At 38.0% G+C, this 27,779-nt stretch overlaps 1 protein-coding gene across 16 annotated transcripts in view; it reads left to right on the top strand.

The window, feature by feature from the left end:
- Positions 1-27,779, top strand: part of NEB (nebulin) — a 208,427-nt gene that overhangs the window by 57,073 nt on the left and 123,575 nt on the right. For all 16 annotated transcript variants that reach the window (XM_010839994.1, XM_010839993.1, XM_010839991.1 and 13 more), the window contains exons 40-62: positions 603-710; positions 2,059-2,370; positions 2,896-3,102; positions 3,571-3,675; positions 3,837-3,944; positions 5,090-5,401; positions 6,540-6,746; positions 9,780-9,884; positions 10,711-10,818; positions 12,324-12,635; positions 12,756-12,962; positions 13,358-13,462; positions 14,449-14,556; positions 17,410-17,721; positions 17,928-18,131; positions 21,677-21,781; positions 22,925-23,032; positions 23,390-23,701; positions 24,162-24,365; positions 24,864-24,968; positions 25,058-25,165; positions 26,739-27,050; positions 27,336-27,539. In XM_010839994.1, the coding sequence (XP_010838296.1) occupies positions 603-710; positions 2,059-2,370; positions 2,896-3,102; positions 3,571-3,675; positions 3,837-3,944; positions 5,090-5,401; positions 6,540-6,746; positions 9,780-9,884; positions 10,711-10,818; positions 12,324-12,635; positions 12,756-12,962; positions 13,358-13,462; positions 14,449-14,556; positions 17,410-17,721; positions 17,928-18,131; positions 21,677-21,781; positions 22,925-23,032; positions 23,390-23,701; positions 24,162-24,365; positions 24,864-24,968; positions 25,058-25,165; positions 26,739-27,050; positions 27,336-27,539 (4,278 nt within the window). The remainder of the gene's footprint in view (positions 1-602; positions 711-2,058; positions 2,371-2,895; positions 3,103-3,570; positions 3,676-3,836; positions 3,945-5,089; positions 5,402-6,539; positions 6,747-9,779; positions 9,885-10,710; positions 10,819-12,323; positions 12,636-12,755; positions 12,963-13,357; positions 13,463-14,448; positions 14,557-17,409; positions 17,722-17,927; positions 18,132-21,676; positions 21,782-22,924; positions 23,033-23,389; positions 23,702-24,161; positions 24,366-24,863; positions 24,969-25,057; positions 25,166-26,738; positions 27,051-27,335; positions 27,540-27,779) is intronic.

Below are 27,779 nucleotides of genomic sequence, written 5' to 3'. Positions count from 1 at the left end.
AATTTAAAGACATAATCAAACCTGGATAAAACCTGTTCATTTCTTAAAAGATGACTTAGTCATTCTTCCTAACATTTTAGACTCTATTTTATTGCCAAATAAACAATCTTTAAGTACTCATTTTTATGCTTTTGGTTTATTTAAAACTTTTTCCCTAGTTTTATAAGTAATATTTAAACATTAAGGTTAATTAAAGCAGGGTAATACTATGTCTGAATTTTTTATTTTACTATCCACATCTTTGTGTAAGTTTAAAATGCTTCATACAAAAATTACAAGAAAATAAAAGCATTACATGCTTATTATAGAAAAATTGAAAAGTATAGAAAATTATGGAAAAATTTGTATTGTTATCCCACATTCAAAGCATTACCTTTCCACTGATTTTTTATACAAACATATACATTTTTTTACAGCAGTTGAGATCATACTGTGTATATAGTTTACTGATATATTTTTTAAAAAGAATCTAATAGATCGTGAAAAGATGAACAAAGAGCCCTAACTCTGAATTTTTTAATAGTAAGGGATATATTATGATGATTTTGGCATCCTGTTTTTAATTACGTCAAATATTAAAATAATCTTTCCTTTTTTCCAAGTCTCATTATAAAGCAGATTGGAAGAAAACCCTTGCTAAGGGCTATGATTTGAGACCAGATGCCATTCCCATTGTTGCTGCAAAAAGTTCAAGGAATATTGCTAGCGATGTAAGTCTAATTTGAAAGTAGCAAGCTTTTTTTGTATTTTACAAATCTTTACATGGTGTATGAGGTTATATGAGCTATATTAGAAAGCAAATAAAGGTTGTAATATAAAAATATTTCCTAATATCTTATGTACCAATTTTTTTATCTTGCTTCACTTAAAAATATTTAAAAGCTCAATTCAGTTACCAAGGATAGGACTTTTTTAAACTCTGAAATACTTGAAATTCTCATTATTATTATTATTATTATGAATGTGAAAACCACTTTTTATTTGGATTTTGTTAAGGAAAAAAACCTTGGTATACTGAAATATTACTAAATCAAAAAAGTCTCCCATTATTTTAAAAGAATACAATATTTTATAATTTCCATAAAGAAAAAAATCTGGTGACTTATGGAAAACCAGGAAGAATTATAGATTAAATGACAGTATTTTAGTTTTCTGTCATGAGTTTTATGCTTATTTACTTAATTTACTTTTTACAAATTAAGTTTTATTTTCTATATAAATTGATTTAATGCCTTGATATAGTCGAAACATATTCATTTGGAGTCTAGTATGCTGACTCAATGGACGTGAGTTTGAGTGAACTCCAGGAGTTGGTGATGAACGGAGGCCTGGTGTGCTGCAATTCATGGGGTTGCAAAGAATCGGACATGATTGAGTGACTGAACCGAACTGATGCTAGTTTTTATAATGTCTTTGCTGAAATTTACTCAGGATCATACAAATATGTGCTCAGTTGCTAAATTGTGTCCAACTCTTAGCAACCCCATGGACTGTAGCCCACCAGGTTCCTCTGTCCTTGGGATTTCCCAGGCAAGAATACTGGAGTGGGTTGCTATTTCCTTCTCCAGAGGATCTTCCCAATCCAGGGATTGAACCCAGGTCTTCTGCATTGGGAGGCAGATTCTTTACCACTGAGCTACCTAGGAAACTTATTCACTGGAGTCTAGTATGCTAATTTTTATAATGTCTTTGCTGAAATTTACTCAGGATTATACAAATACTTACTTAGGTAATACAAATTAATCAAAGAAACATAGTAAAAACTATGTACACCAAATCCTTAATAAACTTTTTAGGAACCTTTGAGCATATTCAGAGAACCTACTTATGTCTAATCTAGATATAAGCTATAATTTATTCCATTTTTAATTATCCCCAGAGCATATCCCAAGACCGTCCATTGGAAATATTTTGGTAGTTGTTTATTTAAAAATACTAAAAACTTAGATGTTACATAGATTCAGTTTGTCTATTGCTTAATCTGTGATATAAATTCAACTGAACACTTTCCTACAGTCGACCCTATCAAACTTCCATCTGCCCTTCTTTTTCATATAGTTCAAATATAAGGAGGCCTACGAGAAAACCAAAGGCAAACAAATTGGATTTCGCAGTCTTCAGGATGACCCTAAACTGGTTCACTTCATGAATGTAGCCAAAATGCAGTCAGATCGTGAGTACAAAAAGGGCTATGAAGCCCGCAAGACCAAGTATCACACACCTTTGGATATGCTCAGCGTGACAGCAGCCAAGAAATCTCAGGAGGTTGCCACCAACACCAATTATAAACAACCCTTCCACCACTACACCCTGCTGCCCGATGCCTTGAATGTGGAGCACTCCAGGAATGCGATGCAGATTCAGAGTGATGTACGTAGCATTTATCAGATTGTCAGCATAGAATGAGTTGGCCATGTCTACTGGTGGCTCACTCCATCCTAAACCTGGCTGGACTCACTGTAATTAGGGATCCTCTCCAGAATTGGGGATTTTAGGATTTTACTAACTTGAACTGTACATATGTAGTTTTATTTGGTTATTATATACATATTTTTAAACTTTGGATGTCAGACCCCAGTATATGATGTATTCTGTGAAAGACTAAGAGGTGCAAATGGATGCTATATAATAATCCTTCCAATGTAAAATTTTGTTAACTTTCCTGCAAGAAATTTAAATTTTTAAAGGGATTGGGTCAGGATTGTCTGTTCAAAACCACCATGAATACATTCACTTTTATAATTTCTTTTTCTGAAGAATGGTAGGGAATAAAATATGGGTTATTCTCCCCATCCCCCTATCCTTTTTTTTTTTTTTTTAATGGGCAAATAATATGTCTAAAGAAACCCAAGCCTTGACTCTTTCTGCAATGAAATTTCCTTTTTCCTTGTAAAGAACCTGTACAAATCTGACTTCACCAACTGGATGAAAGGGATTGGCTGGTTGCCATTAGAGTCACTGGAGGTAGAGAAGGCAAAGAAAGCAGGAGAGATTCTCAGTGAAAAGAAGTACCGCCAGCACCCCGAGAAGCTGAAGTTCACATACGCCATGGACACAATGGAGCAAGCGCTAAACAAAAGTAACAAACTGATCATGGACAAGGTAAGAACTTACCTGCTGGTCTCAGCCTCAGAACTCCCGCAGTGCTCAAGCCATTGAACCAGCATCACCACTTTGACCTTCATCAGAGTTTTCATCTTTCTGATGATCATGGCCATGGTGGTGGGAGGGGGTAGTCTATAACCTCTCTTGTATCTAGAGAGCTCCAACTTATACTGACCCCAGGCTGACTGTCAACACCATGCTGAATGTGTGATGGAGCCACAAAACTCCATGTAGTGTGTGATTGGGGCAGGAAGACATTTGTTTCAGTAGAAAGAGGGCTCCCATGTTTGATGGTTTTTTAAACTCATGTGCTCAGTCTCATCAGTCCTTCTTGATGTTTGCTTCATTTTGCAATGTCAAATTGACCCTCTTCTGCCCTGGAACTGTGGGTCTCTCCCTCACATTGTGATAGCATGTTGCAGATTAGTCCTGCTGTATAGTCATATGTGGCCTTTCTTGTTGCAGAGGCTCTACACTGAGAAATGGAACAAAGACAAGACCACTATTCATGTCATGCCTGATACTCCAGACATTTTACTCTCCAGAGTAAACCAGATCACCATGAGTGATGTAAGTAGGTGAACACCAGAAACAAAAATGAGGGGTGGGGAGGCTGAAGGAAGCCAGTATTTGTGGAATATCTGTCTCCCACATGCCAACCACTTTAAAATCAGGATCCCCGTTCTAACCTGACTAACAAGATGCTGGCATTTTTCTACCTCATCACTTAGAAACTGTACAAAGCTGGCTGGGAAGAAGAAAAGAAGAAAGGATATGATCTGAGGCCTGATGCCATCTCAATAAAGGCTGCAAGAGCCTCCAGAGACATTGCCAGTGATGTAAGTGATTCCTCTGGGCTTTATTTAGTATAAAGGAAAAAAGCAAATGAGCCAAGCTTGTGTGTATGCAGGAGCTGCAGTCAGCTCTGTTCAGTGTTGGTGGGACCCCCATCCTTTGTAACACACAAGACACATCTCTTCACCCAGCCCTGCTGCTGCTGCTGCGGCTAAGTCACTTCAGTCGTGTCCGACTCTGTGAGACCCCATAGACAGCAGCCCACCAGGCTCCCCCATGCCTGGGATTCTCCAGGCAAGAACACTGGAGTGGGTTGCCATTTCCTTCTCCAATGCATGAAAGTGAAAAGTGAAACTGAAGTCACTCAGTTATGTCCGATTCTTGGCAACCCCATGGACTGCAGCACACCAGGCTCCTCCATCCATGGGATTTTCCAGACAAGAGTACTGGAGTGGGGTGCCATTGCCTTCTCCGTCACCCAGCCCAAGGACCCTCTAATCATGTGTTCATTATTTAATGTAAAAGGTAACAGGGTCTTGTTAAAATAATTAAATTGTGCTATGTGCTGTTGCTTCAGTTGTGTCCAACTCTTTGAGACCCCATGGACTATGGCCCTTCAGGCTCCCCTGTTCATGGGATTCTCCAGGCAAGAATACTGGAGTGGGTTGCCATGCCCTCCTCCAGGGGATCTTCCTGACCCAGAGATCGAACCTGCATCTCTTTTATCTGCTGCATTGGCAAGCAGGTTCTTTACCCCTAGTGCCACTTGGGAAGCCCCCAAATAATTCAACTGTTAGTTGGCAATTCTAAGCAAACACTGGGATACGAGCTATACATTTTGCCCAGAAGATTCATTACCAGGCTCTTTCCTGATTGTAGAGAAATGGTGCCTGCAGCCTTTTCCATTGGTTACACAGCTGAGTGGGAAAAGCCTCTTTCTAAGTCTCCCTAAAGCAACTTATTTACACCTCTCTTTGATTAACTCTGAGATGATTCTTTCCCTCATGGACTCAATTCTGGCAAGAAATTTGAAGTAAAGTAGTTTGCTCCCTGGCCCATCCCCAGCAAATCTTCCTTTTCTAAGTTTAGAGTAGCCCTAAACCCATGACTAAGCTAATGGCATCTAGTGAACTATATTTTGTTCTGTTTCCTTCACTATCTCACGTCCATGTTCCTTTTCCATCCACAGTACAAGTACAAGCAAGCCTATGAACAAGCCAAAGGGAGACAAATTGGCTTCCGGAGCCTCGAGGACGACCCCAAGTTGGTGCACTTCATGCAGGTGGCCAAGATGCAGTCAGACCGGGAGTACAAGAAGGCGTATGAGAAATCCAAGACATCCTTCCACACCCCGGTGGACATGCTCAGTGTGGTGGCTGCCAAGAAGTCTCAGGAGGTGGCCACCAATGCCAACTACAGGAACGTGATCCATACCTACAACATGCTTCCTGACGCCATGAGCTTGGAATTGGCCAAAAACATGATGCAAATTCAAAGTGATGTATGTGACAGCCACGTTTGCAGAGCACTTACTTTGAGATAATAGGCAAATCATGAAAGACTCTAAGTAACGACATTTTGAAAATCCAAAAAGAAATTCATATGTAATTTCCCAATAAGATGTTTCATGTTTTACCTTAGACTGAATTTTTTTAAACACAAAGGAATGAATCTGATCTATTATTGTTGTAAGCATTGCTGGATGTTAGATTCAGGAATAGCAAATGAAATTTGGTTTCAGAAAGGATTTGTTGAAGGAAATACATCTAGCTGAGAAAGTTGGCAGTTTTTGTGGCTTCCATACTTTTTATGGTTCCTGATTAAGGAAGAAGTGAAGCAAAAAGTCAGATAACTTGAGAGCTACTGCCCCTCATTCCCAAACAGCTTTCATTTCTGACTTTGTAATTGCCTATCTTACTTACTGATGAAATAGGAGATGATGGCTGAAACAGCTATCAGGATAAATGCGAGGAAGGTACAAAGGGTGGAAAACCAAGAATTCAGCTACAGAGGCCCTTGGGTGGCTGGGAGAAATTAAATTATGAACCAAAGGCAGGCCACACCAAGCCCATATTTCTCTTTAGAAATGTAGAAGCTGAGCTATAGATGGAGGGGTACATAAATATCCGAGTGAAAGCAACCATGGTACAGTTATAGAGGGAAATGTCAAAACAGAGGAGGGAAGCAATGAAATTTGCACAAAGTACTGGTGAGGTTTTCTGGCATACCTGAAGCAGTTTAACTGTGGTGGCTGCTCAAAGGCTTATAGCTAAAGATAGGAATGGGGTCCCCTGAGTCATCTGTTAGCCAAGGGGACTTGGAGGTTTTTGTACGAGAATTAGTCCAGCATGGTCACTTTTCTTGAGATAGTAGTCACATGGTAGAGTGATCTATTTGGTATTTCTTAGCATTGTTTTCTTTATGAAGGTATTGAGAGAAACAAATCACAAAGATACCACTGCTTGTTTTAAATTTCTCATGCAAAGAAATGTGAAAAAGAAATTTAGGGATATAAGTAGTTGAAGTTGAATAAACTATTGGTTGAAAACTGAAGGGGAACTTACGGAATATTAAATACCTGCTCATGATTCTAGGAAGCTGTGATTTCTTCTCATCCTCAAACTTTTCCTCTTTTGTAGAATCAGTACAAAGCTGACTATGCTGATTTCATGAAAGGCATTGGATGGCTCCCTCTGGGCTCCCTGGAGGCTGAGAAAAACAAGAAAGCCATGGAAATTATCAGTGAAAAGAAGTATCGCCAGCATCCAGACACTTTGAAGTATTCCACCTTGATGGACTCGATGAACATGGTTTTGGCCAAGAATAATGCAAAAATTATGAATGAAGTAAGTCTTTCAATAATGTAGTGTTTGACAGGAATCAGAAATAAGCCAGGAATATCTTACATTTAACCTACAGGTTTTGATAATAGTTTTATAGCATCATAGTTAATGTTTCCTCTAAAAAAGGGTCTTATAGTTAAAGAAAAAGATACAAATTAGTCCTAATAAAGTGCCCTCTTCAAATGTTTAATGAACCACCCTACCCAGTAGACGTAAGTATAGACTTTTTCCATGCATATCTTGAGAATGAGTCCCACTTGTTTAAGGTGAAGTTGAGTAGAAGTTCATGATGCTGACTCAGTAGATTGCGGGGCTGTGTGTCGCAGCCCACCCCTCTTCCTTGCTCTTTGCTGGAATAAAGGAAAACTCCTAGATTACATGGCTGTAGCAGCATTTCTGAGCCAGAAACTTCTCTAGCCAATCCTAAGAGCAATTGCTTTGCACCACTAGTTCCTTGGATCAGTAATGATTCCAGTCTTTAGAAAAGTCTCACTGTAGTTTGACATTATTAGCGATTAGTTGATTTCATGACCAACAATCAAACAAGCACATCACCCTGTTTTGTTTTTACCCTCTTTCCTTGAACACCTGTTTTCAAGTTGCAGATAACAGAATAATTACAGCAGCATTGGTTATATTGTGCAGATCACAACTAGAAATGCCACTGAGTAACCAAAAAGGGGAAAAATAATTTGGACCTAACATGATACAGTTGCAGAAAGTGATGTAGAAAGAGCTGTATTATGCTAAGTCTCCGAGTAAATCCTCTGGAATCTTCTGAGAGAGAAATTTATCAAGAAGATCAGCCTCTTTGAAAGGGACTTGTCAGCACAAGGCACAAATCTCAGTGTCCCTTTTGAGATACAGAATTTAAACTATCACAAACATACATTTATTTTTTAAACACTTTTTCATTTTTCCAATGTTAATGATTATCATTTTAGACTACTGATGCCAAGATGAGAATCATAGAAATAGCAAATGCGCTATAGCACTAAGAAGTATCTTGGTGATCATCAGGTCGAATCCCTTTGTTGCAGGGTTGAGGAAAGTGTGGCCCAGAGAGGCAAGGCACCTCCTTTAGAGACACAGAGCAGGTGAATCACCTGGTCTAGACTAGAGCCAGGACTCTGAGGAATAAGTATTGCTCTTTCCACTAGAATTGCACTGTCTAATACTATAGTCACTAGCCACATGTGATGACAAATCTAAGTCAATTAAATAATAATGATTCAGTTCTACATTTACATTAGTTACATTTCAAGTGATTGATAGCCCTGTGTGGCTAGGAGCTGTCGTGTTGGTTGACACAGACATTTTCATCACTGCATAGTTCTGATTGGTTCTGCTGGTCTTGAACAGAGATCAGAAAATTACTGCTTTCTTAACTAAAGTTTCATTGTAACACAGCCACAGCTCTTCATTTGCATATTGTCTGTGGCCACTTTTGCAGTGCAATAGCAGAACTGAGTAGTATATAGCAGAGATTCTGTGACTCGCAAAACCTAACATTATTTACTATTTGACTCTTGACATTTATCAACCCCTGATCTAGGAGAAAACTCTAGAAGATTTGTTTTTATTTTTTAAGTCAAACCTGGCTAAAACAAAGAGCAAGCATTTTTCACCTACAAGATTTCCAAAAATTAAAAACTTGTGTGATATACAGTATTGGAAAGAAAGTTAATGTAAACTAGTTTTGCGAGTGTTAATTAAAATTAAAATTCATCCACCCAATACCCTTCAGAAGGCCTCGTGTAAGTGCAAAGATATACATATATACATATATCTGTTAGTATTTTTTGCAGGTTAGGGTCTCCAAAAGGAGATGCTGAGATGGAATTTGGAGTACAGGGCATTTTTTGGGGATCAGTACCCGTGGGAGGCAGACATGGCAAGAGGGGTCCAACTGGGATGCTGGCCTTACAAAGCCTAGGTCAGTGCCACAGAGGACTCTTGAGTGGATACAGCCTGTCAGGAGTGTCCTGCGCTGGGTAAAATGGCCAGGACTTTGTACCTGGACTCTGAAGATCCCTGAATGTGGCCACCAGGGAGATGTGCTCTTGAGTGAGGCAGCAAAACCCTGAAGCAGGTGACAATTTGGAGGCTGTCTGCAAACAGTTGGGGCACCAAGTCCTTCTTTGAATGGGTATCTGGGTGGTACATCTCCAGATCACTGCAAAGATTATGGCATCATTGCTTACTATAGAAGGAAATGAAAACAACAAATTAAATGTCTATCAATGGAGAACTGGTTAAATCAATTAGGTGATACCTCTTCATGGAATACCATGCAGCTCTTTAAATGAATGAAGTTAATTATTTTGAGACAGCTAAAAGATGTCTATCATATAGTATTAAGTAAAAAAGCAAGATGTAGAATAATGTATATGACTTCATTTATATTTCAAAAGGACTTTATGTGGACTTTAATATGCCTAGAAAATTCTAAGATGGAAATGCTATATCCAGGCTGTAAAATAGGAAGATGGGACATTTTACTTTCCATTTTACATCCTCTCTACTATCTTGTTTGAGGACATTTTTCTTTTAAACTTTTAAAAAATAAGAGTGAGCTAACAAAAATATATAAAATATTGATATTTGTGTAAAATAATATGTATGTATGGGGCTTCCCTGATAGCTCAGTTGGTAAAGAATCTGCCTGCTGTGCAGGAGACCCTGGTTTGATTCCTGGGTCAGGAAGATCCTCTGGAGAAGGGATAGGCTACCCACTCCAGTATTCTTGGGCTTCCCTTGTCGCTCAGATGGTAAAGAATCCACATGCTTTGTGGGTCCCTTGGTTGATTTGGTCCCTGGGTTGGGAAGATCCCCTGGAGAAGGGAAAGGCTACCTAACTCCAGTATTCTGGCCTAGAGAATTCCATGGACCATATGGTCTATGGGGTCACAGAGAGTCAGACATAACTGAGTGACTGTCACTTTCAATGTGTATGTACTAAATTATTTAAAAAATTTTAAATATTAACTTCCATTGATTTCTTTTTCTTTCTTTTTTTTTTTTTTAACTTTCCAGCACCTCTACAAACAAGCATGGGAGGCTGACAAGACCAAAGTCCATATCATGCCTGATATCCCCCAGATTATTCTGGCAAAGGCAAATGCAATTAATATCAGTGATGTAAGTAAGATTCTCCCCTGTTGTCATCTTTCTTTCTTACCCATTTGAACTAGTAAAAACAAAGTAACAGATTAATGTTTTAATTTTGAGAGTGAATGTTTTGAAAATGAGTGGGAATCCACAAATGAGCATCTTTCTCTCTCTCATCTTGCTTTGATAAGAATAGGAATAGGCCTATTGATGGGCCTTGGGTCCAGCAGTTAGGAATTCGAAGGGAGTTGGATTTTGTTCTAGGGGTAGTTACTTTTTATCAAACTAGGAGAATTAAAGAGAATGGCTTTAGAGCCCAGGATAAGAGATAAAGAGTGAATCCCAGGACTTTCTTAGAGAGTCCTTCTACCAAGCTTTTGGAATGTTTCTAAAGAGGGAGTATTGGGAAAAGTTAAATGGAGAGGGAAGAACATTTTGAAGAATTTAGGTCAAGCCCCATAAGGAATGTGCAACACGTACTGTTGCACATTCTGCATAGGGGTTTTATTTCACCTCCTTTCTCATCCTAACCAGTTGCTAGGAAACCCTCAAATCCTACCAGGTGTTTTTTCTTTTGTTTGTTTGAATTACATAGGGATTTGGGATAGTTGACTTCTTTTTGGATTGTAGAATCCATACAATTATATACATTAAAATGTCCATTGCAAAACAGTGAACGTATTTTGATGTAAGAGCACGGCTTATTTGTTTTCTTCTCTTGACTCTTATTTGACAAAATGCATCAATAAATATAGTGGACTTTCACATTTCTAACTTCAGTGCCAGTTTAGTCTTTGAAAATAAATTAAGATTTTCCTATTTAGAAGAAAACTGTTTCCTTTGCTTCTCTTTCCAGAAACTCTACAAACTTTCTTTGGAAGAGGCTAAAAAGAAAGGCTATGATCTCAGAACTGATGCAATTCCTATCAAAGCTGCCAAGGCCTCAAGAGATATTGCAAGTGATGTACGTCTAAGGAAAGCAGTCACCTGACTGGGGGTTTCTTTTCTACCAAAATAATAAGGGCTGAGTTCTAAAAACACTGAATGAGTAAAACATGAGGGAAAAAAAAAAAAGCATGCCTGCTAACAGTAGCCCCATTATGTTCTATGAACATGTCTTAACCTTGCTCTCGTGTTTTTTTGGATATTTCAAAAAAATAGAATGCCAGTCACATTATGACCACCTAGATGTCAGCTCCCTGACTCATGAGATCTGGGTGAATTTACTTTGGTCTCCCTCACCGAGACCGTGGCCTGTAGAAATCCAAAGCCATTCACTAAGTCTTTAATGAAGACTCGAGTTATCCTTGCCTACTGCCTCTTAGACTGTCTTCCTAACAGGATGTCTCAGAAAGGGCTGTGCTGGGGGTGCTGATCTTTTGTTCTCATGATAGCTGATTATCAAATAATTAGGAATTTTGCAAGCCCATTGTTAAACTATTGACCGCTTGATAACAGCTGTGATGGGAGTGTTTACACCAGAGAAATTGGCAAACATTATAAATTGGGGCTTTCCCCCAACCCCAGAGAGCTGGTGTGCTTATCTACCATTGCCATAACACGTCATCTCAATGAGACTCACTTCTTTCATTTGTTTGTTTCAGTAAGAAATCCACTCACAGTGAACATTAATGATTTGGGGGAAGTGGGAGGAGTGCATTCAGAGCACTCTTTCCTTAGCCATCCCCCAGGCATACTTTCTCTTTGCTCCACCTTCTTTGCTCTTCATCTTTTCTTCCTCTCCATCCCTACCCTACTCCTTCGTTGTCCCAAGAACTCCATATTCTTCTCCCTCTATTGTGCTGGAGTCATTTGGCTCTCCCAAATTGTAACCCCTAACTTGCACACCTGAACCCACAAGAGATGGGCTGAATATGAAGCTTTCCATGTATCAGGATCTCCCCACTATAGAGGGAAGGTGGTGATAAATAGCAAAATTTCTTCCCCATTACACCAGTATGGAGAATCTGGAAAAGAACTCCACAAATATAAAGCTACCCTGAAAGTATACTGTGTGTCTCATAACTAAGCCTATTATCAGTGTAAGACTGGCTGGATGATTTCTTGGGGCAACATTAAACTGCTTGGAGCAATCTGCTTTTTTTCTTTTATTGTTTGCTGTACTCTTATTACCTACTACAGGTCCCTTTTAACAACAGCATAAAAGCAGAAATCAGTGTGGTGTATCATCAAAAGATCAAGGTTCTAATCCTTAGGGACCTTAGCAAGTCATTCATCCCTCTGGGTCTCAGTTTACTCATCTATAAAATGGGGGCAGTAAGAATAACTTGCCGTCTACCTCACAATATATAGTTGTATCAGGTTACATAAATAAATGTGAAAAACGTATTCTCTGAACTACAGAATTCTATACAAGTATCATTTTTTATGAAATAGCAGAACATTGACACTAGAATGATATCTGGTCAAGGGAATTGCTCTGAATAAATATTAACATTTTCTTCACAGTATAAATACAAACACAGTTATGAAAAGGAGAGGGGGAAGATGGTTGGTTTCCGCAGTCTTGAGGATGATCCGAAATTAGTTCATTCCATGCAAGTGGCCAAAATGCAATCTGACCGGGAGTACAAGAAAAACTATGAGAAGACCAAGACCAGCTACCACACCCCTGCCGACATGCTCAGTGTCACGGCCGCCAAGGATGCCCAAGCCAATATCACCAATACCAACTACAAGCACCTGATTCACAAGTATATTCTCCTCCCTGATGCCATGAACATCCAGCTGTCCAAGAATATGAATCGCATACAGAGTGATGTAAGTGATCTTCTTTCTGGGTGATGATTGTGTTCCTAGCATGAGAAGGGAGATTACAGGCTCCTATGCCACATTCTTGTGTCTGAATTGATAAAGTAAATGTGCTTCCTCTGTTTATAGAATGAATATAAGCAGGACTACAATGAATGGTACAAAGGGCTTGGCTGGAGTCCAGCTGGTTCCCTAGAAGTGGAAAAGGCCAAGAAAGCAACTGAATATGCCAGTGACCAGAAATACCGCCAGCATCCTAGCAACTTCCAGTTTACAAAGCTGAATGACTCCATGGACATGGTGCTTGCTAAGCAGAATGCCCATACCATGAACAAGGTAAACTGAACAGCCAAGCTTCCCCGCAGCTCCCAGCCAGGCGGGGCTAACAGCCCCTGGTTCTTGTTTGGGAAATTTTAATTTGGACTCATCACTTCTATGCAGTGGCAAACAGTACCAGCACACTCCCCTACACCATTTTTTTCTGCTCCTTACCTCTTATTTTTATTTCCCTTGCCCTTCTAATTGAGTTAGAAATAATTCTTTCTTTTAAATTATTTTTTAAGTCTGATTTTATTTTTGGTGTCTTTCCTGAATTATATATTACTTTAGTTACTACATTAATTTGACCTAATTCAAATTGAGTGCATTCAAATGTCTTGTTATTTTTTTTAATTTCTTGTTTGACCTAAAAAGTTATTCCAATTTTAAATGTATTTTTTTTAACTTTCTAGTATTTATACACCATTGATTGGAACAAAGATAAAACGAAGATTCACGTGATGCCAGATACGCCAGATATTTTACAAGCCAAACAAAATCAAACCATGTACAGTCAGGTAAAATATGTAATTAAACATATTAAATGATGTCATGGTATATAATTGATGTAAATTCTGAAGCTATGGAAATGAATGCGTCAAAGTGGTTAATAGAGGGATGTTGCAGTTCATGGTGGTTAGAAGCAAGTGAACGGCTGTGATTATATATTCATTCCATGGAGGTAGCTACTGTGCCTCTTTTGTTTATCTCAGTACTAATTGTGTTTGGCACAGTGTAGAAAATCAATAAATCTCAAGTTATTGAAAGAAAAATGCACCAAATAGACCTGGTATGAGCTTTGACTTTCCCATTTATGAGTTGTGTAATACTGGGTTTAAGCCTTAGTTTGTTCATTCCCAAAACTGGTACCTTTAAAGTGCCTATGACATTGAATTGCTATGAGCACCAAATGGGGAATTCCATGCACAGCTCTCATCACAGCTCCTGGCACACAGTAAGCACTGGATGGCCTTCAGTTGTGTTTATTACTGTCCAGTTTAAACATACGTGCATCAATTCAATGAATTTGAGTCAAAAAGATGAACTTATTCTTTGCACCTTACAAAAGGCATTTTGTTTTCTATTACTTTTATCATTTAGATAATTAAAATTTTGTTACCTGACCTTTTTAAAATCAATTACTTTAATACCTATATTCAAATTAGTAGGCCTAGACTGTACTTAATGGTAGAGGAAATCTACCTAACATACCTGATATGAACACATTGTGTCTGAATGAAAAAAGCCGTACTCAACTATACTATTAATGCCAAGGTAGTGGGGAGCGAGTCTCAGAGGCAAAAAAAAAAAAGTCGAAGCCAGATCACTTGATGCTAAGTCATTGCTCTGTTAAACAGCTTATATTCTTTTTTATCCATATCTTTAGAGATAAGATAGATGATGTTAGAATCTGATGTCCACTCTTTAGGTAAACTTCTGTTCAATAATCCTTTGTGGTTTTAATATACACTGAATAATGGTAAATATTTTCTTTAATTTTCAGAAACTCTATAAACTTGGATGGGAAGAAGCTTTGAAAAAAGGCTATGATCTCCCAGTTGATGCAATTTCTGTGCAGGCAGCCAAAGCTTCCAGAGACATCGTTAGTGATGTAAGTATTTTTTGACTTATGTGAGGATATATTGATGTCTGAATCTAGTACTTTAATGAGCTGGTAATGATTTTTACAGATAGTCCTCACCTTTCAAAATGTAATGCAATCTCCTTCATCTTCTCCTACCCTCTTCACTTATCCCAATCCACTCTTCTTTCTCACTGATTGAATATCAAAAAAGGGGCTTCCTGAGTAGAGACTGAGCCAGAGAACCTATAAGACACATTACACTAAGTCGTGATGCTTCTACACATTACAAAAGAACCAAAAACTTTGTTTTCCCGCTTGCCTGCAAATAATTTTCCTATTTGTCTATTTTAGACAAACTCAAAGTGCCAGACAATACGTAACCTCAACAACCTGATGATTTTTCTTTGTACATATTTAAAACTCACTGTCAGTTCTTTTTATTTAGGCCATCCTTGCTTTTACATAATTCTAATAAATTGGCTCAGGGTGTAGAAAATACAGGAAGTGGCAGGAATTTAGATATAAGATACAGAGGACTTAACTTTCCCCTGAATATCTGGTTGAAAGATCATAAAACAAAGACATTTGCTCTTCAAGGCAACTTTTTTTTTTTTCTGACTGCATGCAGCTTGTGGACTCTTAGTTCTCCCACCAGGGATTGAGCCCCGGCCATGGCAATGATAGCTCCAGGTCCTAACCACTGGCCTGCCAGGGAACCGCCAAGGCAACTTCTAATTATGATTGGAAAGGGTAGTAAATTTGGTGAAAAACTGGATACAGTTCCTATTGGTCAATTAAATTTTTATAAATATTCAATTTAGAGATTCTGCGAACTCAAACATATCACTTTGTTAACCCCAAAAATTAAACACCAAAAATTTGAAGAATTTCAGCTATAGAGAATAAATTACCAGAATTTTGTCCCAGCGTCTTAATCAAAATCTTTAAATCAAAGCAAAACAAGGATTTGATTTGGAGAGAAAGCATGTCTAAAAACAATCTGACAATAAATTCTAAGAATATAAGGGAAATTTCTCTCTAACTCAGTTAATCTGTGGCACTCCAGAAGTGTTGGGAAATTAATTAGATGATGTGTTATTACCCCCACTCTGCCTTGCAGGTCAATGTCTCATTAAAATGAATCGATGTGATGGTGAACCTAAAGCAGTAGTAATGTCCTAATGGTCCTCAGAAAGTAAACTCATTTTCATTTAATGTTAGAATTCCCTATGAGGTAAAAATAGTTTAGCAAATTAAGACATTGCATCAATACTTTCCTAAGAAACAACATTTATTTTCATGTAAGTCTGTTAGGATTTTTTAAAATCTTACCCTAAAATTGAATTACCTTTAAATGAATTTCCCACCATTGTAGAGATTATTATCTCCTCTCAGTTTCAAATGATTCTTGTATCTATGCCACCTAAAGAAATTAGAGCTATTTTTATCAATACTAAATAAGTTAGAATCACAGAATTTACAGTTAGAAGATAACGATGTTTATTTAATCTCCCACTCAACATCATTCTCTCCTTTCTAATAGGTCTTCTCTCTATTCCAATAGGTCTCTGGATATTTACAAATATAAGAATTTTTGTGTCTTTCAGGGCAGTTTGTTTCTTTGCTGGATCATTTCTAATTGCCATTACGTATTTCCTTATTTCAAACTTAAACATGTTACTGGTCAGCCTTAGATGTGTGTTCTAGAACTCCATAGAGTAGCATATTTCCCTTTTCACCTGATATCCCTTCAAACATTTCAAATTTATTATTTATTCTCCTTTGGTTTTAGCTTTGTACATCCTTAAATCATTCTACTTGTGATGTGTTCTGTATTTTCAAAACCCCTTTCAAAATAGAGTACCTTAAAACTTGGTGTTGTGTTCCTGTTTCAGGTTAGGCCAAGCAAATGAATTTCTGATTTGCCTTTATTTGTACTCCTACAGAATCTCTTACAGAAATCTACTTTTTAAAAAGCAATTTTGTCATATTGCACAAATTGAACTGATGGTCCACATAAATTCCTGAGCATTTTTAATTAAGACATAACCACAAAGCTGGGTATCAAGAGAGAGTAGAACCTACTTTTGTAAAGTATAATGTGTGTTCAGCATCTGGCATCAAGTAAATGCTATTATCCAATTATTATTATTACTCTTGTCATTGTCACCAACAATAATGCAGTTTTTCCTAATTGAATCTAAATATTGGGTTTCACTATTTCTTACATTTATGCACTGCATTTTGACCTGTCTTGGCAGTATGTTGAGATCTTGTGGAATTTTGTTCTATTCTAACATATTTGGTAGTTTTTATGAGCACAGACGAATGAATCTGAACAAGACAAGTTTATATGACACAATTATATGGTGAACCACTAAAAAACCCTGCAGTTTAATAAATTAATCTACACTATTAGGCCTGCTCATCAAGTCCTGAATCTTCCCAATTATTTTTTGCAACTTAGCCATACTTTTCCCATTATTCCTATAAGCATTATCAAATGCTACCCTAGAGTCAGCATACATAATGTCCAGCACATTCCAACATATATTTCTGCCTCTAGTTGAATTTAATTTTTCATCATAACCTGTCCTGATACTCAGCTACATTATGTCTTTTTAGAAGCCTCTACTTAAGCTTTCACATTTCTTTTTTTTTCCTTGTTTTTAAGTTTAAATTTGTTTATTTTTAATCGAAGGATAATTGCTTTACAATATTGTATTGGTTTCTGCCATATATGAGCATGAATCAACCTGTTTTCACATTTCTTACTAAGTTAAATGAAATTCTCGTTTCAGTTTTGGAAACATGCAAACAAAGAAAACAGAGTTTAACTTGTGTTTATGTTAATAAGAGAACTGTTTCCCCTGATTTCAGTTTAAATACAAACAAGGCTACCGCAAGCAAATTGGCCACCATATTGGATTCCGGAGTCTGCAAGATGATCCAAAGCTTGTGTTGTCCATGAATGTAGCCAAAATGCAAAGTGAAAGAGAATACAAGAAGGACTTTGAGAAGTGGAAAACCAAGTTCAGCAGCCCCGTGGACATGTTGGGAGTGGTACTGGCCAAAAAATGTCAGGCCTTGGTCAGTGATGTGGACTACAAAAACTACCTGCATGGGTGGACATGTCTGCCTGATCAGAATGATGTGATCCATGCTAAAAAAGCTTATGACCTACAGAGTGAGGTCAGTTTCTACTAAATCTCATAGTATATGTGTATAGTACTTCATATCTCATATGAGTGATCATTTAATCATTAAGAGACAGAAACTACATAGACAAATTATTATTGAATGTCTAAAACATACCTTTTTTTGTAATGCATATAATTGTTTGAGTCAAGGGTCCGGATGAGGATGGAATTTTGATGGCATGCTTTGTATTTTCACAGAATTTGTATAAGTCTGACCTTGAGTGGCTGAAAGGCATAGGATGGAGTCCCTTGGGTTCTTTGGAGGCAGAAAAGAACAAACGGGCTTCAGAAATCATCAGTGAGAAGAAATATCGCCAGCCTCCGGATAGAAACAAGTTCACCAGCATTCCTGACGCCATGGACATAGTTCTGGCAAAGACAAATGCCAAAAATAGGAGTGATGTGAGTACCTCTTCGGAGATAAAAGAAACTATACTGCCTGATACCCAGTAGGTGCTCAACAGTATTTGCTAAATAAATTAGTAGGATAACACAGCATCACATGACACAGCATCATTTTTTTATTTCGTTATTTCATTTGAATTATCAGTTACCCTATAGTGGATCTTGTAAAAATGACTTAGTATCAATTTTTGTCACCCAGAGCTTGCTTGCTTATTTATCCAAAGCATAACAAGAACATATTTCTTTATTTGAAATGTGTGCATTGAAGACCCAGATGTGTGCATTAAAGACTCAGATGTACAGTGTATTAGAGGGAGATATTCTGAGTACCTTACACAGGCACAGGGGAAATGTCATAAAGGATGTATTTTCTTTCAAGTGATTATAATACACTTCACTTAGCTGAATCACAATAGATTATATATATTTATTTATATTTGTATTTATGTATATTCCATTTCCTTCTTATTTCCTTCTCCAGCACTGATTCCAGTGTCTGGCCTAATAATAGGTGCTCAGTAAGTATTTATTGAATAAAATAAATGAAAGATGTGTAGATTAATTCTATGCAAAGAAGGGAAAGATTACTCTACCTTCCTCAGTTAGAAGCATAACCCTGAAAATTACAGAGCATTGAATTATGTGCACTAAGATTTTGGAGCTAAGAACATTTAAATAGATTTATAGTAATAACTCTTTGAGCCTTAGAAAGATCTAAATATATATAACATTTTATATATTTTACATATATGTTTTTATAGAATATATGTAAGCCCTTAATTAGCATATGGTAAGCATTTTGATAGTTTCCCAGGATGGCTCAGTGATAAAGAATTGTCTGCCAGTGCAGGAGACGCAGGTTCCATCTCTGTGTTGGAAAGATACCCTGGAGATGGAAATGGCAACCCACTCCAGTATTCTTGCCCGGAGAATTCATGGACAGAGGAGCCTGGCGGGCTACAGTCCATGGGGTCACAAAAGAGTTGGATACAACTTAGCAACTAAAAAACAACAACAACACAACAAAAGCAGTTTATAAACTGTGGCTCCTCTCTGCCTAATCACCCCCTCACAGACGTCTTGCAGTTTTGATATCCAGAATTTATAGTAACTGCTGACCTGTCAGTTTTATTAGGAATGTTCATGTTCCCATTTTTTTTTTTTGTTTCTTACATGATATTTTATATGTTTCAATGTCATTTTTATGGTAGCAATTTGAATCCATCAGATGACTAATAAAGCAACAAATTCCTACAAATTATTTCCCCCTTTAGAAAAGCTTCTTGTTTCTCCATGAAACAGGGCTGTGTATAAAGTTCTGAACTAATATGGTGGCCAATAGAAAAAGCCTGCATCATGAAACCTATCAACGCAAAGTCTCAGGATAGACCTCCTGTGCAGTGTGCCCCTGTTACAGGAGACTGATCTCTAGGCCTCAGGAAAGGGCCACTGGGGTCCTGGAGCCTGCTGTCTCTCCTTTTGAATAGTCCAGTTCATCTATCTCAGTGTAAACAAACATTCTTAGCATTTTCTGTTTTCCGTGAGGTGAAAGTGACACCTGGCATTGAAATGGTCCAGCTCAGTGGTTCTCAACCAGGGACAGTTTCGACCCACAGCGGGCATTTGGCAACACCCGTAACTTGTCATAACTTGAGGGAGGCATGCTACTGGAATCTAGTGGATGGAAGTCAGGACAGCTCCCCCACAACAACAACAACTCCGGTAAACACCAATAGTTCTGAGGCTGAGAAATTCTGATCTTTCTCAATCATAAAGGTTAGTCCAGGATAAAGGTATAAGAAAATTCAGAAGCCTTGTTTTGTTGTAGTCCTGAAGGTCTTTGGGTTACAAGGACCATAGTAAGCATGTCAGGAAGGAGAAGGGGGCCAGCCCCTCACACCCCACACTGCACACCTCAAAGGGAAATTGACAAGTCCAAGGAACCAATGAGACTTTAAAGTTTTTTATATTGAAATAATTTGAGCATGCAGAAAAGTTGAACTTAGTACACAATTTATATGTGCATGTATATACATATATATATGTATATCTTCACCCATATTCACCAATTAGCATTTTGTCACATTTGCTTTTTTTCTCTTTCCCCCTGCCCCATCTCTTTCTTTCCTACATGTGTATGTTTTGTGTGTGTGTGTGTGTGTGTGTGTGGTTTCCTGATACTGCTCTACCCCTAAATACTCCAGTGCATTTCCTGAAAATAAGAACATTCTCTTACATAACCACAGTGCAATGATCAAAATCAGAAAAGTAGTGTTAAAATAACACTAGTGTACAGAATTTACTCAATTTTACCACAAGCATCCTTTATAAAAAGAGAAAAAATTTTTTTGATCCAGGATCCAACCCAAGACCACACATTGAATTTATTTGTCATGTCTTTAGTTTATTTTAATCTGAACTAATTCCTCACTTCTTTGCCTTAAGAGTCCTTGATATTCATGAAGCGCGCAGGCCAGTTGTTGTACACAACCTCTGTAAATTTGGGTTTATGTACTGTTTCCTCATGATTAGACTCAGGTTCTGTAGTTTTGGCAGGATAGCATATGTTGCATCCTCCTCTACACAGCATGGCAGGAGGCACATGATATCAATCTATCCTATTACTGATCATTTTAGCTTTGATTGCTTGGGTGAAATGGTGTCGTGAGGTTTCTCCACTGTCTAGTTACTATTTTAACCTTTGTAATTGATAAGTAACTTGTGGGAAGACTCTCTGACAATGTAAGCACACTATTTTTCATCAGACTTTTACCCTGTAGTTTTAATAAACCAATGAGATTTTTGTTTGGGTCTCTTTGTTTTCTGTTGAAGAAAGAGAATGACCCTGGGACATACAAGAGACTTTGATGAATCTCATACAAAATCATTTGGGGGAATCCTAATCCCCTCAAATAATTATGAGGTATAACTGTATGATAAACCACATAGGAAATGAGACTCCCTAATATCTAGACATACCCCAAATATGTCATTTTTCCAGAAGATAAGATGTGTGCATGCTCAACTGTGTCTGACTCCTTTGCAACCCCATAAACTGTAGCCCACCAGGCTCCCTTGTCCTTGGGATTCTCCAGGCAAGAATACTGGAGCGGGTTGCCATTTCCTCCTCCAAAGGATCTTCCCAACTCAGGGACTGAACCTGCATCTCCTGCATTGGCAGGTGGATTCTTTACCACTGAGCCCCTGGGAAACCAGAAGATAAAGGCTGTCTCCTAATTAAATCCTGGGGGAGATTGTTTTAATCCCAAAAGGTGGAGAACTGCTGCTCTGTTTGATGATGCTGGTAAAGGTTTTAACTACTTGGGCTGATTTCTTACAGGCAGGGTTAGTTGCAACTTCGAAAAGGCAATCCATAATTATATTTTGAAAGGCAACTGTGTCTCATAAGTCATGAAATGCTATACCTATTTTCTGCTTATGCTACTATAATGCTTAATTTAGATGAATTAGTAACACTATTTGAAATTAACTATGTCACTAATCTAAGAGCACCACTGAAAAACCCTTTTATCTCATTTTAGATACTTTACAGAGAAGCTTGGGATAAGGACAAGACTCAAATTCACATCATGCCAGATACACCTGACATTATTCTGGCTAAAGCAAACTTAATCAACACAAGTGACGTAAGTTTCCAATGAAACACGTATTTTCAGATAGCTCCTTTTGATTGCTTCTGAGGCAATGAATTTATTTGGAAGCTATTTTGAATATTTGAATCATTTTAACTAACAAACTTCATATGACTTAGCATCCTCATTTAATGGCTTTTAGCTTGAACATCCCAATAACTGGCATTTTCTCTGTTGGATGGAGTTGGAGGGATGTGCTCTCTGTTCCTTGTGGTTCATTATTACACACGTTGTCATATTGTAATGGTCTGTATAGCTCTTCCCTGTATGGACAGAAGCTTCGTGTGGGGCAGAGACAAATCATATTGGATCCACAGTGCTTAGCCACTATAGTGCCTGACACACATGCAATTCAATAAAATTTAGATGAGCATAAAAAACTCATGCAGGGTAATTTTATTTTTATACTCATAGTATAACCTCCTGAAATTTATAGATGTAAAAATTAATATTTTAACAATAAATTCTAATATGAAGACCTTAGCTTAAATAAGATACTGAAGTAATACCACAAAGGACTAAAACATAAAAACAAGTCCAAGGTCAATAGGTACTTTAAACAATCTGGTTTCTGAATGAAGTGCATTAAATTATATTCTCATTTAATTATGTAACAAATCTGAAGAAAGAAATTATTTCACTTAAACTTTTAAAATTTGATATTTAAACTTTCCTAAAAAAAAAACTTACATTGTAAAAATTATGAAGTGCTTTGTTTCTTGCCTAAAAATGTGGATCCTACTTTTGGACAGCCCTATATGGTGAAATAGACTCTAGTGTGAGATGGCAAAGACATTGCTCATTTCTAACAAAAACTTCTGGTGAAAGAGTCAAAGTTAATTGGAAAACAGCACCTTGATGATATTTCATTTATCTACCAATTTGTTCTGTCTCATTCTCATAAATATTTGGGAACAGCTGACATTTAACTTTGTTGGTCTAAGTAATTGAAGAGCTTTAGAGTTTAAAACAAGATTATTAGCAATCAATGGGCACAATTTCTAGTACATTTGAGTATTCTAGAGCTCAGAAGCTATTCTCAGGAACTCTTAAAATATTTAGCACACATTGGATTCATTATGCTGCAGATGTTAATGGGAAACAGTTTTTTTCAAAGTGATTTTCATTTCTTAACAGAAATTCTACCGAATGGGTTATGAGGAGTTGAGGAAAAAAGGTTACGATCTTCCTGTTGATGCCATACCAATCAAAGCAGCTAAAGCATCCCGGGAAATTGCCAGTGAAGTAAGACTTTATCCCTTGTTTGTACTGATTAGATTGCAATTTTCACTTCAAAAAAGTCTCAGTTTAATTTGAAATTGAATAGACTCTTCCAAGTGACAAATTAAAAATAGTGAAATGATCCCAGGGACGCAGCATGGGACAAGGATAAACTCAAGGGTGTATTTATTATGTATGGAATCTGTAGCCGGATTTAGCCTTTAATTTTTCCTATCAAAAAAAAAAAGCACTTAAATCTGTGGCTATCTAGCCTTATGAAAATATTTGGAGTTACTGTGCTTTGTAATTCACCACAAAGGTAGTAACATAAGTTAATCTTCAAAAGACGAAGATATGTGTTTTTTTTTTCCCCTCCTTTAGTACAAGTACAAGGAAGGTTTTCGCATGCAGCTTGGCCACCACATTGGAGCCAGAAACATTAAGGATGACCCCAAGATGATGTGGTCCATGCACGTGGCCAAAATCCAGAGTGACCGGGAGTACAAGAAGGACTTTGAGAAGTGGAAGACCAAGTTCAGCAGCCCAGTGGACATGCTGGGAGTGGTGCTGGCCAAGAAGTGCCAGACCTTGGTCAGTGACATAGACTACAAGAACTACCTGCACCAGTGGACGTGCCTGCCCGACCAGAGCGATGTCATCCATGCTCGGCGGGCCTACGACCTCCAGAGTGATGTGAGTCTAAGTTTTTCTTTTGGCTAAAAGAAACCATGTCTGCTTTCCTAAGTGTCAAAGTTCCCTCCAAACGAAGGGAGTTGACTTTACACATCTGAATTCTACTTCCTGGACTAACGTTCACACTCCATCCAGTCACACAAATACTGGGAGCATCATTAATTTCACAAAAGAAAACACCAGCGAAGCACCCATTGCTTTGGTAGAAACCTCCAGATTACTGATCTAGTAGAATTTTGATGTTCTGTGTTCTTCTGTTTAAAATGTCTTTCAAAAATCTGTTTCTAATGTGAATATTTTGTGGATTCCCAAGAAATACCAAAATTTTAAAATTTCCCATAGAATTCAAGCATTGAAATGTATAATGTAGTATTTTATAATATAATATAAAACAAAATTTTATATCTTTAGGGGACTATCATTGTACTTCTGTTTAATGGTCTATCACTTAAAATTTCAGAATTTGTACAAGTCCGACCTTCAGTGGCTCAGAGGCATTGGCTGGTTACCTAGTGGTTCTCTTGAGGATGAGAAGAACAAGAGAGCTTCCCAGATTTTGAGTGACCACGTTTACCGTCAGCACCCAGATCAATTCAAGTTTTCCAGCCTTATGGACTCCATCCCGATGGTTTTGGCAAAAAACAATGCTATTACCATGAACCATGTAAGTCCTTTCCTTAACTTGAGGTGGCTGTTAATTTTTGTATGTGTGTGTAAACACTGAAATCTGTTTCTATAAAAGAAAAATTACATTCGGTTCTTTTGCTTGGCCTTAAAGTGGTTTTTAAGTGGGCTTCCCTGGTAGCTCAGATGGTAGAGAATCTGCCTGCAATGCATGAGTCCCTGGTTCAGTCCCTGAGTTGGGAAGATCCCCTGGAGAAGGGAATGGCAACCCACTCCAGTATTCTTGCCTGGAGAATTTCATGGACAGAGGAGCCTGGCAGGCCACAGTCCATGGACTCACAAAGAGTTGAACATGACTGAGCAACTAACACTTTCACTTTCAAAGTGGTTTTAAAGTAAGTATTGCGCTTCTTATTGATGTGACATCTAGACCCAAAGGTGTCACAAGTACTGACTCACAGAGCAGACTCTTTACTCTCATTAAGAACTAGATTCGTTACTGACCTGAGCTACTCACACCTGTTTTTGTTTATTTCAGCGCCTCTATACAGAAGCTTGGGATAAAGATAAAACCACTGTCCACATTATGCCAGACACTCCTGAAGTGTTACTAGCTAAACAAAACCAAATAAATTACAGTGAGGTAAGCAATGTGTTCGTGCTGCATGATAATATTTTTTCTTACACTGTACTTTATAGATCAGACTTACAAAGATTTATGTCTTTTTTCAGAAACTCTATAAACTTGGCCTAGATGAAGCCAAGAGAAAAGGCTATGATATGCGGATAGATGCCATTCCTATCAGGGCAGCCAAGGCCTCCAGAGACATTGCAAGTGAAGTAAGTGCACCTGCAGAGTTCTTTGCTCAGCTTTGGTTTCTCTCGAGGATATGTAGCAAAGCAAGTGAGCTGTGAGGTTAAGGTTTTAGCTAATGGTGTCTTGTAAGTAAATAGTTTAAAATAATGGTAATGAAGCTCTCAACATAAAGGCTAACTTCTAGCTATGGTTGAATACATAGCAACATGCATTTCAAAATAATGTCCATTCCCTGCTAAACAAAAGGATTGGCTGCTTTACTATGGCTCAGACAGCCTTTTGACTTTGTGACATGATGTATGGAGCTTCTCTGGTGGCTCAGTGGTAAAGAATTTGCCTGCCAAGGCAGGAGATGCAGGAAACTCAGGTTTGATCCCTGGGTCAGGAAGAGTCCCCCAAAGAAGACATGGCAACCCACTCCAGTATTCATGCCTGGGAAATCCCATGGACAGAGGAGCCTGGCGGGCTGCAGTCCATGGGGTTGCAAAGAGTCAGACATGACTTAGCAACTACGCATCAGCAACAAACAATGTGACATATATGCAGTTGAACTCATCATAGGATCCCTTCCAAACCCAGCCATTTCCCGTGAACCAGTAAACCTGAAGGAATGGAACACATTAATCTGTTTATAGTCCAACCATTCCCGTGAATTGTATGTTTATCCCTGCATCCTGTAATTGGCTGTGGATATTTATTTACTTTAAAGATGGATTTGCTTACATTTCTACAAATGTTTATCTTTCTATTTCTATTGTCTGTGAAGTCAAAAGCATATTTTCCCTTTATATCCAAAATATGGGAAATAGCTGTCATACTTTTTAAAAAAATGTTCAACTGTCAGAGAAGGATTAAAAGTATTATAATACAATATAATGGAATACCTGCTGCCATTAAAAATCATGTTTGTAGGGAATATATGGGCTTGCCTGATGGCTCAAGCAGTAAAGAATCTGCCTACAATGCAGGAGACACAGGAGATATGGGTTCGATTGCTGGGACAGGAAGATGCCCTGAAGGAGGAAATGGCTGACTACTCCAGTATTCTTTCCTGGAAAATCTCATGGACTGAGGAGCCTGGTAGTCTACAGTACATGGGGTCACAAAGGGTCAGACACACACAAGGGAACATATAATGACATAGGAAAATGCTTAAATAATAACTGAAATGAGCAGACACAAACCCATCTACAGTATGACCCCATTCTAATTTTATTAATATACTCTCTTACATGTACACACCTCCCCACAAAAAGTCACTTTCATCAGCAGTTATCACCAAATGGCAGAATGTCATAATTTCTGTTTTCTTTTTTGTATACATATATACAAGCTTTATTTTCTCAATGGTTTATAAGATGCAGATGCACATATTATTTATATATTCAGGAGTGGTGGTTTAGTGACTAAGTCATGTTGGACTCTTGTGACCCCATGGACTGTAGCCTGCCAGGCTCATCTGTCCATGGAGTTTTCCAGGCAAGAAATATTCAGGCGGAAAGCATTTTTAACGAATAGGAAAATCTGAGCCTATTAATCTTTGTATCTTGTACTAAAAATTATACTAGGTGACTATCAGTAATTTTCTTCTTCTAGTTCAAGTACAAAGAAGGCTATCGTAGGCAGCTTGGCCATCACATTGGTGCCCGAGCGATACATGACGATCCAAAGATGATGTGGTCCATGCACGTGGCCAAGATCCAGAGTGACCGGGAGTACAAGAAGGACTTTGAGAAGTGGAAGACCAAGTTCAGCAGCCCAGTGGACATGCTGGGGGTGGTGCTGGCCAAGAAGTGCCAGACCTTGGTCAGTGACATAGACTACAAGAACTACCTGCACCAGTGGACGTGCCTGCCCGACCAGAGCGATGTCATCCATGCTCGGCGGGCCTACGACCTCCAGAGTGACGTGAGTACTGAGGATCATAATGACATGCAAAGGTGGGCAATCAGTGAATTAACATCCGTTGGATAAGTGGCACCAACCACTCCAGCCCCTGCAAGTGGGGGAAAACATTTCTTCTTTTCCTGTGAGTGTTCAATGTCAAACCTTCCAGATCACAAAGGAATATTGTCTGATACCCTGTCTGTCCAACAAACTGCATTTTCAAAAGTGTTCTTTATTTCGTGTCCTGTTGGTGAAAATGTTTTCCCAAACCAGAGATAAATACTTACTGGCTGTTTATATTAACAGAATGTGTACAAGTCAGATCTCCAATGGCTAAGAGGCATCGGCTGGGTTCCCATTGGCTCTTTAGATGTGGAAAAATCCAAGAGGGCGAGTGAAATTTTGAGTGATAAACTCTATCGCCAGCCTCCAGACAAATTCAAATTTACTAGCGTGACTGATTCTCTGGAGCAAGTGTTGGCCAAGAACAACGCCATCAATATGAACAAGGTGAGGCTTCAAAATTCAGAGTCATTACTCCTAAAACTGAACCAAAGGAAAAGAAGCATGATCAAGAAAAGAAAGAAATAGAAACTTGAGCAACAAAAGATATGTCTGTCTTTCTCTCTATATATATATCTATCCATATATAGTATCTATTCCATTCATATTTTAACATTTACTTCAGTAGTTATTTCATGATTTTGATAAAATGGCACATTTTTGTGGAAAACCTCTGCATAAGATATT

This window comes from Bison bison, unplaced genomic scaffold (genome assembly GCF_000754665.1).
Source record: "Bison bison bison isolate TAMUID 2011002044 unplaced genomic scaffold, Bison_UMD1.0 scf7180017864139, whole genome shotgun sequence".
Lineage (NCBI taxonomy): Eukaryota > Metazoa > Chordata > Mammalia > Artiodactyla > Bovidae > Bison > Bison bison.
This window is presented reverse-complemented; position numbering and strand designations above follow the sequence as displayed.